Source organism: Pelophylax lessonae, assembly GCF_965119305.1.
Source record: "Pelophylax lessonae genome assembly, chromosome: 6".
NCBI classification, from domain to species: Eukaryota; Metazoa; Chordata; class Amphibia; order Anura; family Ranidae; genus Pelophylax; species Pelophylax lessonae.
Window position 1 is genome coordinate 1,950,047 of NC_138773.1, and position 14,134 is coordinate 1,964,180.

At 61.1% G+C, this 14,134-nt stretch overlaps 1 protein-coding gene across 1 annotated transcript; it reads left to right on the forward strand.

The window, feature by feature from the left end:
* The first annotated feature begins 1,767 nt into the window (after window positions 1–1,767).
* On the forward strand, window positions 1,768–13,801 carry CD2BP2 (CD2 cytoplasmic tail binding protein 2). Its single transcript, XM_082261971.1, has 6 exons — window positions 1,768–1,940; window positions 11,248–11,380; window positions 11,928–12,085; window positions 12,753–13,245; window positions 13,331–13,425; window positions 13,505–13,801. The coding sequence occupies exons 1-6, from the start codon at window positions 1,863–1,865 to the stop codon at window positions 13,607–13,609; spliced, it is 1,062 nt and encodes a 353-aa protein (XP_082118097.1). The 5' UTR covers window positions 1,768–1,862; the 3' UTR covers window positions 13,610–13,801.
* Window positions 13,802–14,134: the final 333 nt, after the last annotated feature.

A 14,134-nucleotide genomic window follows, 5' to 3' on the forward strand; every position in this document is an offset into this window, starting at 1 on the left:
TACAATATCGGCCAGGGCCTCAAAATGGGAATGCGGAGGGGTTATCCCGGCAGACAGACCTGGAACCTTAAGACTACTTTTCCAACATCCTCGAGTTGACCCGTGCGGGTCCCACTGTGGCTGTTGGACTGTTTCCCAGGGGAAGTATTGTCATTAACCTTGGAATACGTAAGTGTTCCTCCTTGAAATCTGTTACACAGTGGGGGGTCTTCTGCCCTGTCTTAAGGCTCCAGACGGCTCCATTGTTCTGTGTCTAGCTATTGTGTACATTGATTGCCCCATGGGTATTCTGTCTCATTACACATGGCAGTCCTTCTAATCAAGCTATCGGGCCAATCCCTGCTGACTCATTTTCAAGTCCTCATTTGCATGGCTAAGGAGGACCTGCAGGAGGACTACATGTACATTACAATTGACCAATAGGAAAGCGGTTATTGGGGGTGGGATGTTCCAAATTCTGTATAAAAGTGTGTTGTGTACTTCCAATAAATGTCTTCCTGTTTGAACTTACATACAGCCTGCCTGGTGTTTGTTCTAATGCATTCCGAACGGCACATAGCTGTAGTTCGGATCCCGGAGCCTTGGTTGAGCGAACTGCAAGCTGACTCACTAGTAGCAGAGGAGTGTCGGGAGAGCGGAAGCGAGCGAGCAAGGGTCTCGTTAGTCTCCATCCTGGCCTCCTCTTGCTCTAGTCTCCATCCTGGCCTCCTCTCTCTCTGGTCTCCATCTTGGCCTCCTCTCTCTAGCCTCTATCTTGGCCTCCTCTCTCTCTAGTGTGCATCCTGGCCTCCTCTCTCTCTAGTCTCCATCTTGGCTTCCTCTCTCTAGCCTCTATCTTGTTTTCCTCTCTCTCTAGTCTGCATCCTGGCCTCATCTCTCTCTAGTCTCCATCTTGGTCTCCTCTCTCTCTGGTCTCCATCCTGGCCTCCTCTCTCTCTAGTCTCCATCTTGGTCTCCTCTCTCTGGTCTCCATCTTGGCCTCCTCTCTCTCTAGTCTCCATCTTGGCCTCCTCTCTCTCTGGTCTCCATCTTGGCCTCCTCTCTCTCTGGTCTCCATCTTGGCCTTCTCTCTCTCTGGTCTCCATCTTGGTCTCCTCTCTCTCTCTGGTCTCCATCTTGGTCTCCTCTCTCTCTCTGGTCTCCATCTTGGCCTCCTCTCTCTCTGGTCTCCATCTTGGCCTCCTCTCTCTCTGGTCTCCATCTTGGTCTCCTCTCTCTCTCTGGTCTCCATCTTGGTCTCCTCTCTCTCTCTGGTCTCCATCTTGGCCTCCTCTCTCTCTAGTCTCCATCTTGGTCTCCTCTCTCTCTCTGGTCTCCATCTTGGCCTCCTCTCTCTCTGGTCTCCATCTTGGCCTCCTCTCTCTCTGGTCTCCATCTTGGCCTCCTCTCTCTCTGGTCTCCATCTTGGTCTCCTCTCTCTCTCTGGTCTCCATCTTGGTCTCCTCTCTCTCTGGTCTCCATCTTGGTCTCCCCCATGGGTTTTGTATTGATTGCCCCTATTAGGTCTCGATTTCTTGTCCTTCTTCTTATGTATATATACATTTTTTATTGAGAGTTTATATATATATATATATATATATATATCTCTGGGGTGTGATTGGTTGATCTGTGACACATGACTATATCCGGGTCACGTGCGGTCTCTGCACCAATATTATATAGATGATGTCACACACACGGCGCTCTGCCATTGGTTTTAGATCGAGTACCGCCCACTTACGTCACCTTACTCTTCAAAATAGCAACACCGGATGAAGCATGCAGACCACGCCCCCTCCGCTGTACATGACGTAGAAGAGCCGGTGGCGGGTTGACGTCATCAGTGTGAGCCGAACACCGTGCAGCGGAGATAACCGGAGAGGATGAAGAGGCGGGTGACCTTCCTGGAGGAGGAGGAGGGAGAAGAGGAAGAAACGGGGCGGAGCTCCGCCAAGAGGACGGTGAGAAACCGGAAACCCGGGTATAGAGAGGGCGCGATCCCTACTGATCCCTACTACCGATCCCTACCACAGGCCTATACTGACCCCCCCCCATACTGATCCCTCCATCCCCCCCCCCACACTGATCCCTCCATCCCCCCCCCCCACACTGATCCCTCCATTCCCCCCCCCCCACAGTGATCCCTCCATTCCCCCCCCCCCACAGTGATCCCTCCATTCCCCCCCCCCCACAGTGATCCCTCCATCCCCCCCCCCACAGTGATCCCTCCATCCCCCCCCCCCCACAGTGATCCCTCCATCCCCCCCCCCCCCACAGTGATCCCTCCATCCCCCCCCCCACAGTGATCCCTCCATCCCCCCCCCCACAGTGATCCCTCCATCCCCCCCCCCCACAGTGATCCCTCCATCCCCCCCCCCACAGTGATCCCTCCATCCCCCCCCCCACAGTGATCCCTCCATCCCCCCCCCCACAGTGATCCCTCCATCCCCCCCCCCACAGTGATCCCTCCATCCCCCCCCCCCCCACAGTGATCCCTCCATCCCCCCCCCCCCACAGTGATCCCTCCATCCCCCCCCCCCCCACAGTGATCCCTCCATCCCCCCCCCCCCACAGTGATCCCTCCATCCCCCCCCCCCCACAGTGATCCCTCCATCCCCCCCCCCCACAGTGATCCCTCCATCCCCCCCCCCACAGTGATCCCTCCATCCCCCCCCCACACAGTGATCCCTCCATCCCCCCCCCCACAGTGATCCCTCCATCCCCCCCCCACAGTGATCCCTCCATCCCCCCCCCCACAGTGATCCCTCCATCCCCCCCCCCCACAGTGATCCCTCCATCCCCCCCCCCCCACAGTGATCCCTCCATCCCCCCCCCCCACAGTGATCCCTCCATCCCCCCCCCCCCACAGTGATCCCTCCATCCCCCCCCCCCCACAGTGATCCCTCCATCCCCCCCCCCCCACAGTGATCCCTCCATCCCCCCCCCCCACAGTGATCCCTCCATCCCCCCCCCCACACAGTGATCCCTCCATCCCCCCCCCCCACACAGTGATCCCTCCATCCCCCCCCCCACACTGATCCCTCCATCCCCCCCCCCACACTGATCCCTCCATCCCCTCCCCCCACACTGATCCCTCCATCCCCCCCCCCACACTGATCCCTCCATCCCCTCCCCCCACACTGATCCCTCCATCCCCCCCCACACTGATCCCTCCACCCCCCCCCCCCACACTGATCCCTCCATCCCCCCCCCCACACTGATCCCTCCATCCCCCCCCCCACACTGATCCCTCCATCCCCTCCCCCCACACTGATCCCTCCATCCCCTCCCCCCACACTGATCCCTCCATCCCCTCCCCCCACACTGATCCCTCCATCCCCTCCCCCCACACTGATCCCTCCATCCCCTCCCCCCACACTGATCCCTCCATCCCCTCCCCCCACACTGATCCCTCCATCCCCTCCCCCCACACTGATCCCTCCATCCCCTCCCCCCACACTGATCCCTCCATCCCCTCCCCCCACACTGATCCCTCCATCCCCTCCCCCCACACTGATCCCTCCATCCCCCCCCCCACACTGATCCCTCCATCCCCCCCCCCACACTGATCCCTCCATCCCCCCCCCACACTGATCCCTCCATCCCCTCCCCCACACTGATCCCTCCATCCCCCCCCCACACTGATCCCTCCATCCCCTCCCCCCACACTGATCCCTCCATCCCCCCCACACTGATCCCTCCATCCCCCCCCCCACACTGATCCCTCCATCCCCCCCCACACTGATCCCTCCATCCCCCCCCACACTGATCCCTCCATCCCCTCCCCCCACACTGATCCCTCCATCCCCCCCCCACACTGATCCCTCCATCCCCTCCCCCCACACTGATCCCTCCATCCCCCCCCCACACTGATCCCTCCATCCCCCCCACACTGATCCCTCCATCCCCCCCCCCCCACACTGATCCCTCCATCCCCCCCCACACTGATCCCTCCATCCCCCCCCCACACTGATCCCTCCATCCCCTCCCCCACACTGATCCCTCCATCCCCCCCCCCACACTGATCCCTCCATCCCCCCCACAGTGATCCCTCCATCCCCCCCCACAGTGATCCCTCCATCCCCTCCCCCCACAGTGATCCCTCCATCCCCTCCCCCCACACTGATCCCTCCATCCCCTCCCCCCCACTGATCCCTCCATCCCCCCCCCACACTGATCCCTCCATCCCCCCCCCACACTGATCCCTCCATCCCCCCCCCCACACTGATCCCTCCATCCCCTCCCCCACACTGATCCCTCCATCCCCTCCCCCCACACTGATCCCTCCATCCCCTCCCCCCACACTGATCCCTCCATCCCCTCCCCCCACACTGATCCCTCCATCCCCTCCCCCCACACTGATCCCTCCATCCCCCCCCCCCCACACTGATCCCTCCATCCCCCCCCCCCACACTGATCCCTCCATCCCCCCCCCCCCCACACTGATCCCTCCATCCCCCCCCCCCCCCCACTGATCCCTCCATCCCCCCCCCCCCCACACTGATCCCTCCATCCCCCCCCCCCCACACTGATCCCTCCATCCCCCCCCCCCCCACACTGATCCCTCCATCCCCCCCCACACTGATCCCTCCATCCCCCCCCCACACTGATCCCTCCATCCCCCCCCCCCACACTGATCCCTCCATCCCCCCCCCCACACTGATCCCTCCATCCCCCCCCCCCCACACTGATCCCTCCATCCCCCCCCCCCCCACACTGATCCCTCCATCCCCCCCCCCCCACACTGATCCCTCCATCCCCCCCCCCACACTGATCCCTCCATCCCCCCCCCCCCACACTGATCCCTCCATCCCCCCCCCACACTGATCCCTCCACCCCCCCCCCCCACACTGATCCCTCCATCCCCCCCCCCCACACTGATCCCTCCATCCCCCCCCCCCACACTGATCCCTCCATTTCCCCCCCCCCCCCCACACTGATCCCTCCATTTCCCCCCCCCCCCCACACTGATCCCTCCATCCCCCCCCCCACACTGATCCCTCCATCCCCCCCCCCACACTGATCCCTCCATCCCCCCCCCACACTGATCCCTCCATCCCCCCCCCACACTGATCCCTCCATCCCCCCCCCACACTGATCCCTCCATCCCCCCCCCCCCCACACTGATCCCTCCATCCCCCCCCCCCCCACACTGATCCCTCCATCCCCCCCCCCCCACACTGATCCCTCCATCCCCCCCCCACACTGATCCCTCCATCCCCCCCCACACTGATCCCTCCATCCCCCCCCCACACTGATCCCTCCATCCCCCCCCCACACTGATCCCTCCATCCCCCCCCCACACTGATCCCTCCATCCCCCCCCCCACACTGATCCCTCCATCCCCCCCCCACTGATCCCTCCATCCCCCCCCCCACTGATCCCTCCATCCCCCCCCCACTGATCCCTCCATCCCCCCCCCCACAGTGATCCCTCCATCCCCCCCCCCCACAGTGATCCCTCCATCCCCCCCCCCCCACAGTGATCCCTCCATCCCCCCCCCCCACAGTGATCCCTCCACCCCCCCCCCCACAGTGATCCCTCCACCCCCCCCCCCCCCACAGTGATCCCTCCATCCCCCCCCCCCACAGTGATCCCTCCATCCCCCCCCACAGTGATCCCTCCATCCCCCCCCCCCACAGTGATCCCTCCATCCCCCCCCCCCCCACAGTGATCCCTCCATCCCCCCCCTCCCTCCATCCCCCCCCCCCCCACAGTGATCCCTCCATCCCCCCCCCCCACAGTGATCCCTCCATCCCCCCCCCCCACAGTGATCCCTCCATCCCCCCCCCCCACAGTGATCCCTCCATCCCCCCCCCCCACAGTGATCCCTCCATCCCCCCCCCCCCACAGTGATCCCTCCATCCCCCCCCCCCCACAGTGATCCCTCCATCCCCCCCCCCACAGTGATCCCTCCATCCCCCCCCCCCACAGTGATCCCTCCATCCCCCCCCCACAGTGATCCCTCCATCCCCCCCCCCCACAGTGATCCCTCCATCCCCCCCCCCCCACAGTGATCCCTCCATCCCCCCCCACACAGTGATCCCTCCATCCCCCCCCCCCACTGATCCCTCCATCCCCCCCCCCCCACTGATCCCTCCATCCCCCCCCCCCCACTGATCCCTCCATCCCCCCCCCCCACAGTGATCCCTCCATCCCCCCCCCCACAGTGATCCCTCCATCCCCCCCCCCCACAGTGATCCCTCCATCCCCCCCCCCCACAGTGATCCCTCCATCCCCCCCCCCACAGTGATCCCTCCATCCCCCCCCCCACAGTGATCCCTCCATCCCCCCCCCCACAGTGATCCCTCCATCCCCCCCCCCACAGTGATCCCTCCATCCCCCCCCCCCCACAGTGATCCCTCCATCCCCCCCCCCCCACAGTGATCCCTCCATCCCCCCCCCCCCACAGTGATCCCTCCATCCCCCCCCACACAGTGATCCCTCCATCCCCCCCCCACAGTGATCCCTCCATCCCCCCCCCCCCACACTGATCCCTCCATCCCCTCCCCACAGTGATCCCTCCATCCCCCCCCCCCCACAGTGATCCCTCCATCCCCCCCCACACAGTGATCCCTCCATCCCCCCCCACACTGATCCCTCCATCCCCCCCCCCCCCACACTGATCCCTCCATCCCCCCCCCACACTGATCCCTCCATCCCCTCCCCACACTGATCCCTCCATCCCCCCCCCCACAGTGATCCTCCATCCCCCCCCCCCACAGTGATCCTCCATCCCCCCCCCCCACAGTGATCCTCCATCCCCCCCCCCCACACTGATCCCTCCCATCCCCTCCCCCCACACAGTGATCCCTCCATCCCCTCCCCCCACACTGATCCCTCCATCCCCTCCCCCCACACTGATCCCTCCATCCCCTCCCCCACACTGATCCCTCCATTCCCCCCCCCCCCCAACACACCCGGGATTCCTTGGATTATAAATAAAGGTTTACAGTTCACCACTGATATACTTTTCCTATACATGTGGGTATATATATATATACTCCTCAACAGAATTGTGGACCAATACATCCCCTGAGGAAGAATTATTTAAAGTTGGGTTTGTTGAGGATCCAACATTTTGTCATCTCAATCCGTTTCCTCCGGTGTCCATTGTCTGTTCATCCTAGGGCCGGGCGGGGAGGGAGGACTGAGGAGGAGAAGCTCTGTATATGTGTGTCTGACGGATGTGACGTCAGCTGCGGGCGGTGCGTCTGTACAGGGGCTGTGATTGGATAGGTATCTATCCTATCACAGCCCCTGGCCTGTACAGACGCACCGCCCACTTCCTCTCCTGGCAGCTGACGTCACATCCAGGCGCGGCGGCGGTCCGTTACTGGGGAGTTCGGTTCCTGTGCGGCGGACTACGAGCTGGGTGGAGCCGCTCGGTGTGTAGTTACGCGGGGGCTGCACAAGCGGAAAAAGGCGAAAAAAACAATTGTACAAAAACCGAGTTTGAAAAAAAAAAAATAGTACTTCATATCGAACGTTTTATCGTACAATTTTTTTATTGCTATCGATCACGTGTCTATCGCGATACATATCGTTATCGATTTATCACCCAGCCCTAGTTCATCCATCAGTATTGATCCATTGAAGGTCTTCTAACTTATTTACCAGTTCACACCAGTTCATACCAGTCTGCTGTTTTCCCCCTCCCCCGTTTTTCTGAAAATTCTTCCCCCCCCCCCCCCCCCCCCCCCCCAGGTGGCTTTTCCAGGTTTTTTTCTATTTTGTTTGGGATGGATGCCAAAAAATCTAGTAACCCACGTATGTATGAGTGCAACGGAGCAGTTAGATTTGGGGTTGATGGGAGTTGTAGGGAGTAGTTGGGGTTGGGGGGAGTAGTAGGGATTGTAGGATGGTGTTGATCTCATACAGAGGAGCTGATGTTTGGGGCTGATGTAGGATTAGTGCAGCACCTCCCATGTCCCACTCCCCCTATGAGAATTCGGGGTTCATGTGGGCTCTCATTGTCCCGCTCCCCCTATGAGAATTCGGGGTTCATGTGGGCTCTCATTGTCCCGCTCCCCCTATGAGAATTCGGGGCTCATGTGGGCTCTCATTGTCCCGCTCCCCCTATGAGAAGTCGGGGTTCATGGTTCATGTGGGCCCTCGTTGTCCCGCTCCCCCTATGAGAAGTCGGGGTTCATGTGGGCCCTCATTGTCCCGCTCCCCCTATGAGAATTCGGGGTTCATGTGGGCCCTCATTGTCCCGCTCCCCCTATGAGAATTCGGGGTTCATGTGGGCCCTCATTGTCCCGCTCCCCCTATGAGAAGTCGGGGTTCATGTGGGCCCTCATTGTCCCACTCCCTCTATGAGAATTCGGGGTTCATGTGGGCCCTCATTGTCCCACTCCCCCTATGAGAATTCGGGGTTCATGTGGGCTCTCATTGTCCCGCTCCCCCTATGAGAATTCGGGGTTCATGTGGGCTCTCATTGTCCCGCTCCCCCTATGAGAATTCGGGGTTCATGTGGGCTCTCATTGTCCCGCTCCCCCTATGAGAAGTCGGGGTTCATGGTTCATGTGGGCCCTCGTTGTCCCGCTCCCCCTATGAGAAGTCGGGGTTCATGTGGGCCCTCATTGTCCCGCTCCCCCTATGAGAATTCGGGGTTCATGTGGGCCCTCATTGTCCCGCTCCCCCTATGAGAATTCGGGGTTCATGTGGGCCCTCATTGTCCCGCTCCCCCTATGAGAAGTCGGGGTTCATGTGGGCCCTCATTGTCCCACTCATTCTATGAGAATTCGGGGTTCATGTGGGCCCTCATTGTCCCACTCCCCCTATGAGAATTCGGGGTTCATGTGGGCTCTCATTGTCCCACTCCCCCTATGAGAAGTCGGGGTTCATGTGGGCCCTCATTGTCCCACTCCCCCTATGAGAAGTCGGGGTTCATGTGGGCTCTCATTGTCCCACTCCCCCTATGAGAAGTCGGGGTTCATGTGGGCCCTCATTGTCCCGCTCCCCCTATGAGAATTCGGGGTTCATGTGGGCTCTCATTGTCCCGCTCCCCCTATGAGAAGTCGGGGTTCATGTGGGCTCTCATTGTCCCGCTCCCCCTATGAGAAGTCGGGGTTCATGTGGGCTCTCATTGTCCCGCTCCCCCTATGAGAAGTCGGGGTTCATGTGGGCTCTCATTGTCCCGCTCCCCCTATGAGAAGTCGGGGTTCATGTGGGCCCTCATTGTCCCGCTCCCCCTATGAGAAGTCGGGGTTCATGTGGGCTCTCATTGTCCCGCTCCCCCCATGAGAATTCAGGGTTCATGTACCGTCCTGTACAGTCTTAGTCTGAGAGCCGGAATTGTATTATTACCATCTATATACTCCGAACACCGGGGGGAGGGGCAGCATATATATATATATTCCATAGGAGGAGGAGGGTAGGACCCTCAGTGACCGTCCCCTTTCCTTGCAGTTCCCGGAGGTGGTGGGGGGAGTAGGAGGAGGGTAGGACCCTCAGTGACCGTCCCCTTTCCTTGCAGTTCCCAGAGGTGGTGGGGGGAGTAGGAGGAGGGTAGGACCCTCAGTGACCGTCCCCTTTCCTTGCAGTTCCCGGAGGTGGTGGGGGGAGGGACAGTAGGAGGAGGGTAGGACCCTCAGTGACCGTCCCCTTTCCTTGCAGTTCCCGGAGGTGGTGGGGACAGTAGGAGGAGGGTAGGACCCTCAGTGACCGTCCCCTTTCCTTGCAGTTCCCGGAGGCGGTGGGGGGAGTAGGAGGAGGGTAGGACCCTCAGTGACCGTCCCCTTTCCTTGCAGTTCCCGGAGGCGGTGGGGGGGGGGGACAGTAGGAGGAGGGTAGGACCCTCAGTGACCGTCCCCGTTCCTTGCAGTTCCCAGAGGTGGTGGGGGGAGTAGGAGGAGGGTAGGACCCTCAGTGACCGTCCCCTTTCCTTGCAGTTCCCGGAGGTGGTGGGGGGAGGGACAGTAGGAGGAGGGTAGGACCCTCATTGACCGTCCCCGTTCCTTGCAGTTCCCGGAGGTGGTGGGGGGGAGGGACAGTAGGAGGAGGGTAGGACCCTCAGTGACCGTCCCCTTTCCTTGCAGTTCCCGGAGGCGGTGGGGGGGGGACAGTAGGAGGAGGGTAGGACCCTCAGTGACCGTCCCCGTTCCTTGCAGTTCCCGGAGGTGGTGGGGGGGAGGGACAGTAGGAGGAGGGTAGGACCCTCAGTGACCGTCCCCGTTCCTTGCAGTTCCCGGAGGTGGTGGGGGGGAGGGACAGTAGGAGGAGGGTAGGACCCTCAGTGACCGTCCCCTTTCCTTGCAGTTCCCGGAGGCGGTGGGGGGGGGGGACAGTAGGAGGAGGGTAGGACCCTCAGTGACCGTCCCCGTTCCTTGCAGTTCCCAGAGGTGGTGGGGGGAGTAGGAGGAGGGTAGGACCCTCAGTGACCGTCCCCTTTCCTTGCAGTTCCCGGAGGTGGTGGGGGGAGGGACAGTAGGAGGAGGGTAGGACCCTCATTGACCGTCCCCGTTCCTTGCAGTTCCCGGAGGTGGTGGGGGGAGGGACAGTAGGAGGAGGGTAGGACCCTCAGTGACCGTCCCCTTTCCTTGCAGTTCCCGGAGGCGGTGGGGGGGGGGACAGTAGGAGGAGGGTAGGACCCTCAGTGACCGTCCCCGTTCCTTGCAGTTCCCGGAGGTGGTGGGGGGGAGGGACAGTAGGAGGAGGGTAGGACCCTCAGTGACCGTCCCCGTTCCTTGCAGTTCCCGGAGGTGGTGGGGGGGAGGGACAGTAGGAGGAGGGTAGGACCCTCAGTGACCGTCCCCTTTCCTTGCAGTTCCCGGAGGCGGTGGGGGGGGGGGACAGTAGGAGGAGGGTAGGACCCTCAGTGACCGTCCCCGTTCCTTGCAGTTCCCGGAGGTGGTGGGGGGGAGGGACAGTAGGAGGAGGGTAGGACCCTCAGTGACCGTCCCCGTTCCTTGCAGTTCCCGGAGGCGGTGGGGGGAGTAGGAGGAGGGTAGGACCCTCAGTGACCGTCCCCTTTCCTTGCAGTTCCCGGAGGCGGTGGGGGGAGTAGGAGGAGGGTAGGACCCTCAGTGACCGTCCCCGTTCCTTGCAGTTCCCGGAGGTGGTGGGGGGGAGGGACAGTAGGAGGAGGGTAGGACCCTCAGTGACCGTCCCCGTTCCTTGCAGTTCCCGGAGGTGGTGGGGGGGAGGGACAGTAGGAGGAGGGTAGGACCCTCAGTGACCGTCCCCGTTCCTTGCAGTTCCCGGAGGTGGTGGGGGGAGTAGGAGGAGGGTAGGACCCTCAGTGACCGTCCCCTTTTTTTGCAGTTCCCGGAGGTGGTGGGCGGTCCCGGCAGCCGATTTAAGGAGAAGCATTCTCTGGACAGCGATGAGGAGGATGAAGAGGACGGGTTCGGAGATTCAGCCAAATACAACATGCTGGCCCCGGAGGATGTGGAAGGTAAAGTCAGAGGAAGGGGTGGGGTTATAGGAAGGGGGCGTGGTCAAAAGTAGAGGCCATGGTGGGGTCGGAGCAAGGGGCAGGGGGGTCAGAGGAAAAGGTTGGAGTGATTAGAGCAAGGGGGTGCAGTAGTCAGAGGAAGAGGTTGGGGTTATAGGAAGGGGGAGGGCAGAGTAGCTAGAGGAAGGGGTTGGGGGTGGTTAGATGGTGGGGGTAATTGTAGGAAGGGGGTGGGGTGGTCAGAGGGAGGGGGTGATTAGAGGAAGGGTGCAGGGGTGGTTGGGATGGGGATTGTCAGGGGGTGGTTAGATGGCGGGGGTAATTAGAGGAATGGGGTGGGGTGGTGAGAAGGCAGATGGAGGGGCGGGGTGGCTAAAGGGAGGGGGCGGAGTGGTCAGAGGGAGGGGTGAGACGGCTGAAGGGAGGGGGCAGGGTTGGTCAGAGGAAGGGGCGGGTTTTCCTTAGTCGTCATGCGGTCTCTGTAGTGCGCAGTTGGGGGCGCTGTACATGGCTGGGTGTCACCTGGATGCCACCATTTGTGTTTCAGGTCAGGAGAACGCCACCCTGGAGTCAGAAGGGGGAGTGCAGATCACACCCTTCAACCTGAAAGAAGAGATGGAGGAGGGGCACTTTGACTCTGAGGGCAATTATTTCCTGAAGAAGGAGGCCCAGATCCGAGACCACTGGCTGGACAACATTGATTGGGTGAGGGGCAGGTCTACCATGTGATATCTAACCGCCCATCTGTCTGGTTCCCCCCCCCCCCCCACCATCTGTCTGGTCCTCCATTTCCCCACCCCTCCCCCAAGCCTACCGTCCTATGTCCCCTTCTCTCTACCCCCCCCCCATCACCCAGCCTGCTCCTCTCCTCTGTGTCCCCCTTGCCTTTCCTCCCCCAGCCTTCCATCCTCCCCTGTGTCTCCCTCTTCTTACCCTCCCCCCCCCCCCGCTCTGTCTGTTACCCCTCCTGCCCCCCTCCTCCTCACTCCTCACCCCCATCTTCCTCTGTGTCTCCCTCTTCTTACCCCCCCCCCCTCTGCTCTGTCTGTTACCCCTCCTGCCCCCTCCTCCTCACTCCTCACCCCCATCTTCCTCTGTGTCTCCCTCTTCTTACCCCCCCCCCTCTGCTCTGTCTGTTACCCCTCCTGCCCCCTCCATTGTCACTCCTCACCCCCATCTTCCTCTGTGTCTCCCTCTTCTTACCCTCCCCCCTGCCCTCTGTCTGTTACCCCTCCTGCCCCCCTCCATTGTCACTCCTCACCCCCATCTTCCTCTGTGTCTCCCTCTTCTTACCCTCCCCCCTGCCCTCTGTCTGTTACCCCTCCTGCCCCCCTCCATTGTCACTCCTCTCACCCCCATCTTCCTCTGGCAGGTTCAGATTAAGGAGCGCGCGGTGCCTCTTCCTGGCTCTGGTGAGGGTGAGGATTCGGACAATGATGAGGGTCGGGCTCCCCTGGAGATGAAGACGTTATTGGAGGAGATCTTGAAGTTCTTGTTGCCGGGGGAGACGGTGGCGAAGGGCATCCGGCGTTTAGGATGTGGCGGGAAGAAAGCGCCGAGGGTCCGGCGAGGCAGGAGAGAGAAATCCGAGTCCCGGGAGATGAAAACGCCGTCCCCGGTGGAAGGAGAAGAGGAAAGGATGGAGGGAGAGGAGGACGGACAGAAGCAGGAGGAGGCGGAGAAGGAGGTGGAGCCTCTGGATCAGCTCATCTCTCTGGCTGACCAGATGGTGGCGCTAGGAGTCTATGAAGTGTATCAGGACACCTATGAGAAGCTGGCCTTCCGACTGCGAGGAATGACTGCCCCGCCCTCCCTGGACATGTTCGCTGATGAGGTGGATGAGGAGAAGCTGGAGAAGAAGGAAGGTAATGCCCAGCATGGGGTTGGCAGACGGGGGAAGGGCAGTTCCTAGGTCCGCCATCATTAAATCTCCTCCTTTCTTCTCTCTAGAGTCCCCGAATATCGAGGAGGTTCTGTGGGAGTACCGATGGGAGAACAAGGACAGCGCTGAGCTGTATGGACCCTTCACCAGCACACAGATGCAGGTAAGACACGCCCTCCCCTCCCCCCCGCCCCCCCGCCATCTACCCCCACCCCTCATGGTATTGTCCTTCTTCTCCCCAGGAATGGGTGGACCAGGGATACTTTGCGGATGGAGTCTACTGCCGGCGGATCAGCGGTGGACAATTCTACAACTCTCAGCGGATAGACTTCGATCTGTATGTGTGAAGAACGTGCCGCGGCTTTATACCTCGCTGCATCAGCGCCCCCTGGTGGCAGGCCTGGACTGTTATATGAGCTCCCCCGATCTTCCCAGAAGCCTTTGCTGTCTGACAAAGGCCTCCTATCCAGAGACTCCATGCGTGATATGGTGGGGAGAGACGGACTCCGGTGTGTGTGGTGGGGAGAGACGGACTCCGGTGTGTGTGTCTCCGACGTTTTGTAATAAAACTTTCATTGAACTTTTCTATTTTTTCCTTTTTATCTCTGAGGGTACAAAGAGCCAATGGTTGGCTGTGTGCGGAGGCCCGCCTTAGTAACCCTCCCCTTGTATTCAGCTCGTCTGCGGCCTAAAAAATCCATTATTCATCATACACAAAACCCGAGTGTCCCCCTTCTCCAGAGGAAGCTTCTCGTCATCTGGGACCACCAGTCACCACCCTACTTTAATATGGAGCGGGTTCCTCCGTGTCACACTCCTTACTGGTATCTCCATAGGACACTCCTGAACCTTGTAGTCAGCACCTTCCCAAG

What these genes read in the sequence shown, in the direction of transcription:
- CD2BP2 (XM_082261971.1), top strand. Translation starts at nt 1,863, where the DNA reads ATGAAGAGGCGGGTGACCTTCCTGGAGGAGGAGGAGGGAGAAGAGGAA. An exon ending in GGAGCTCCGCCAAGAGGACG is followed by an intron (nt 1,941 to 11,247) that starts GTGAGAAACCGG and finishes CTTTTTTTGCAG; the next exon opens with TTCCCGGAGGTGGTGGGCGG. An exon ending in GAAGCTGGAGAAGAAGGAAG is followed by an intron (nt 13,246 to 13,330) that starts GTAATGCCCAGC and finishes TCTTCTCTCTAG; the next exon opens with AGTCCCCGAATATCGAGGAG.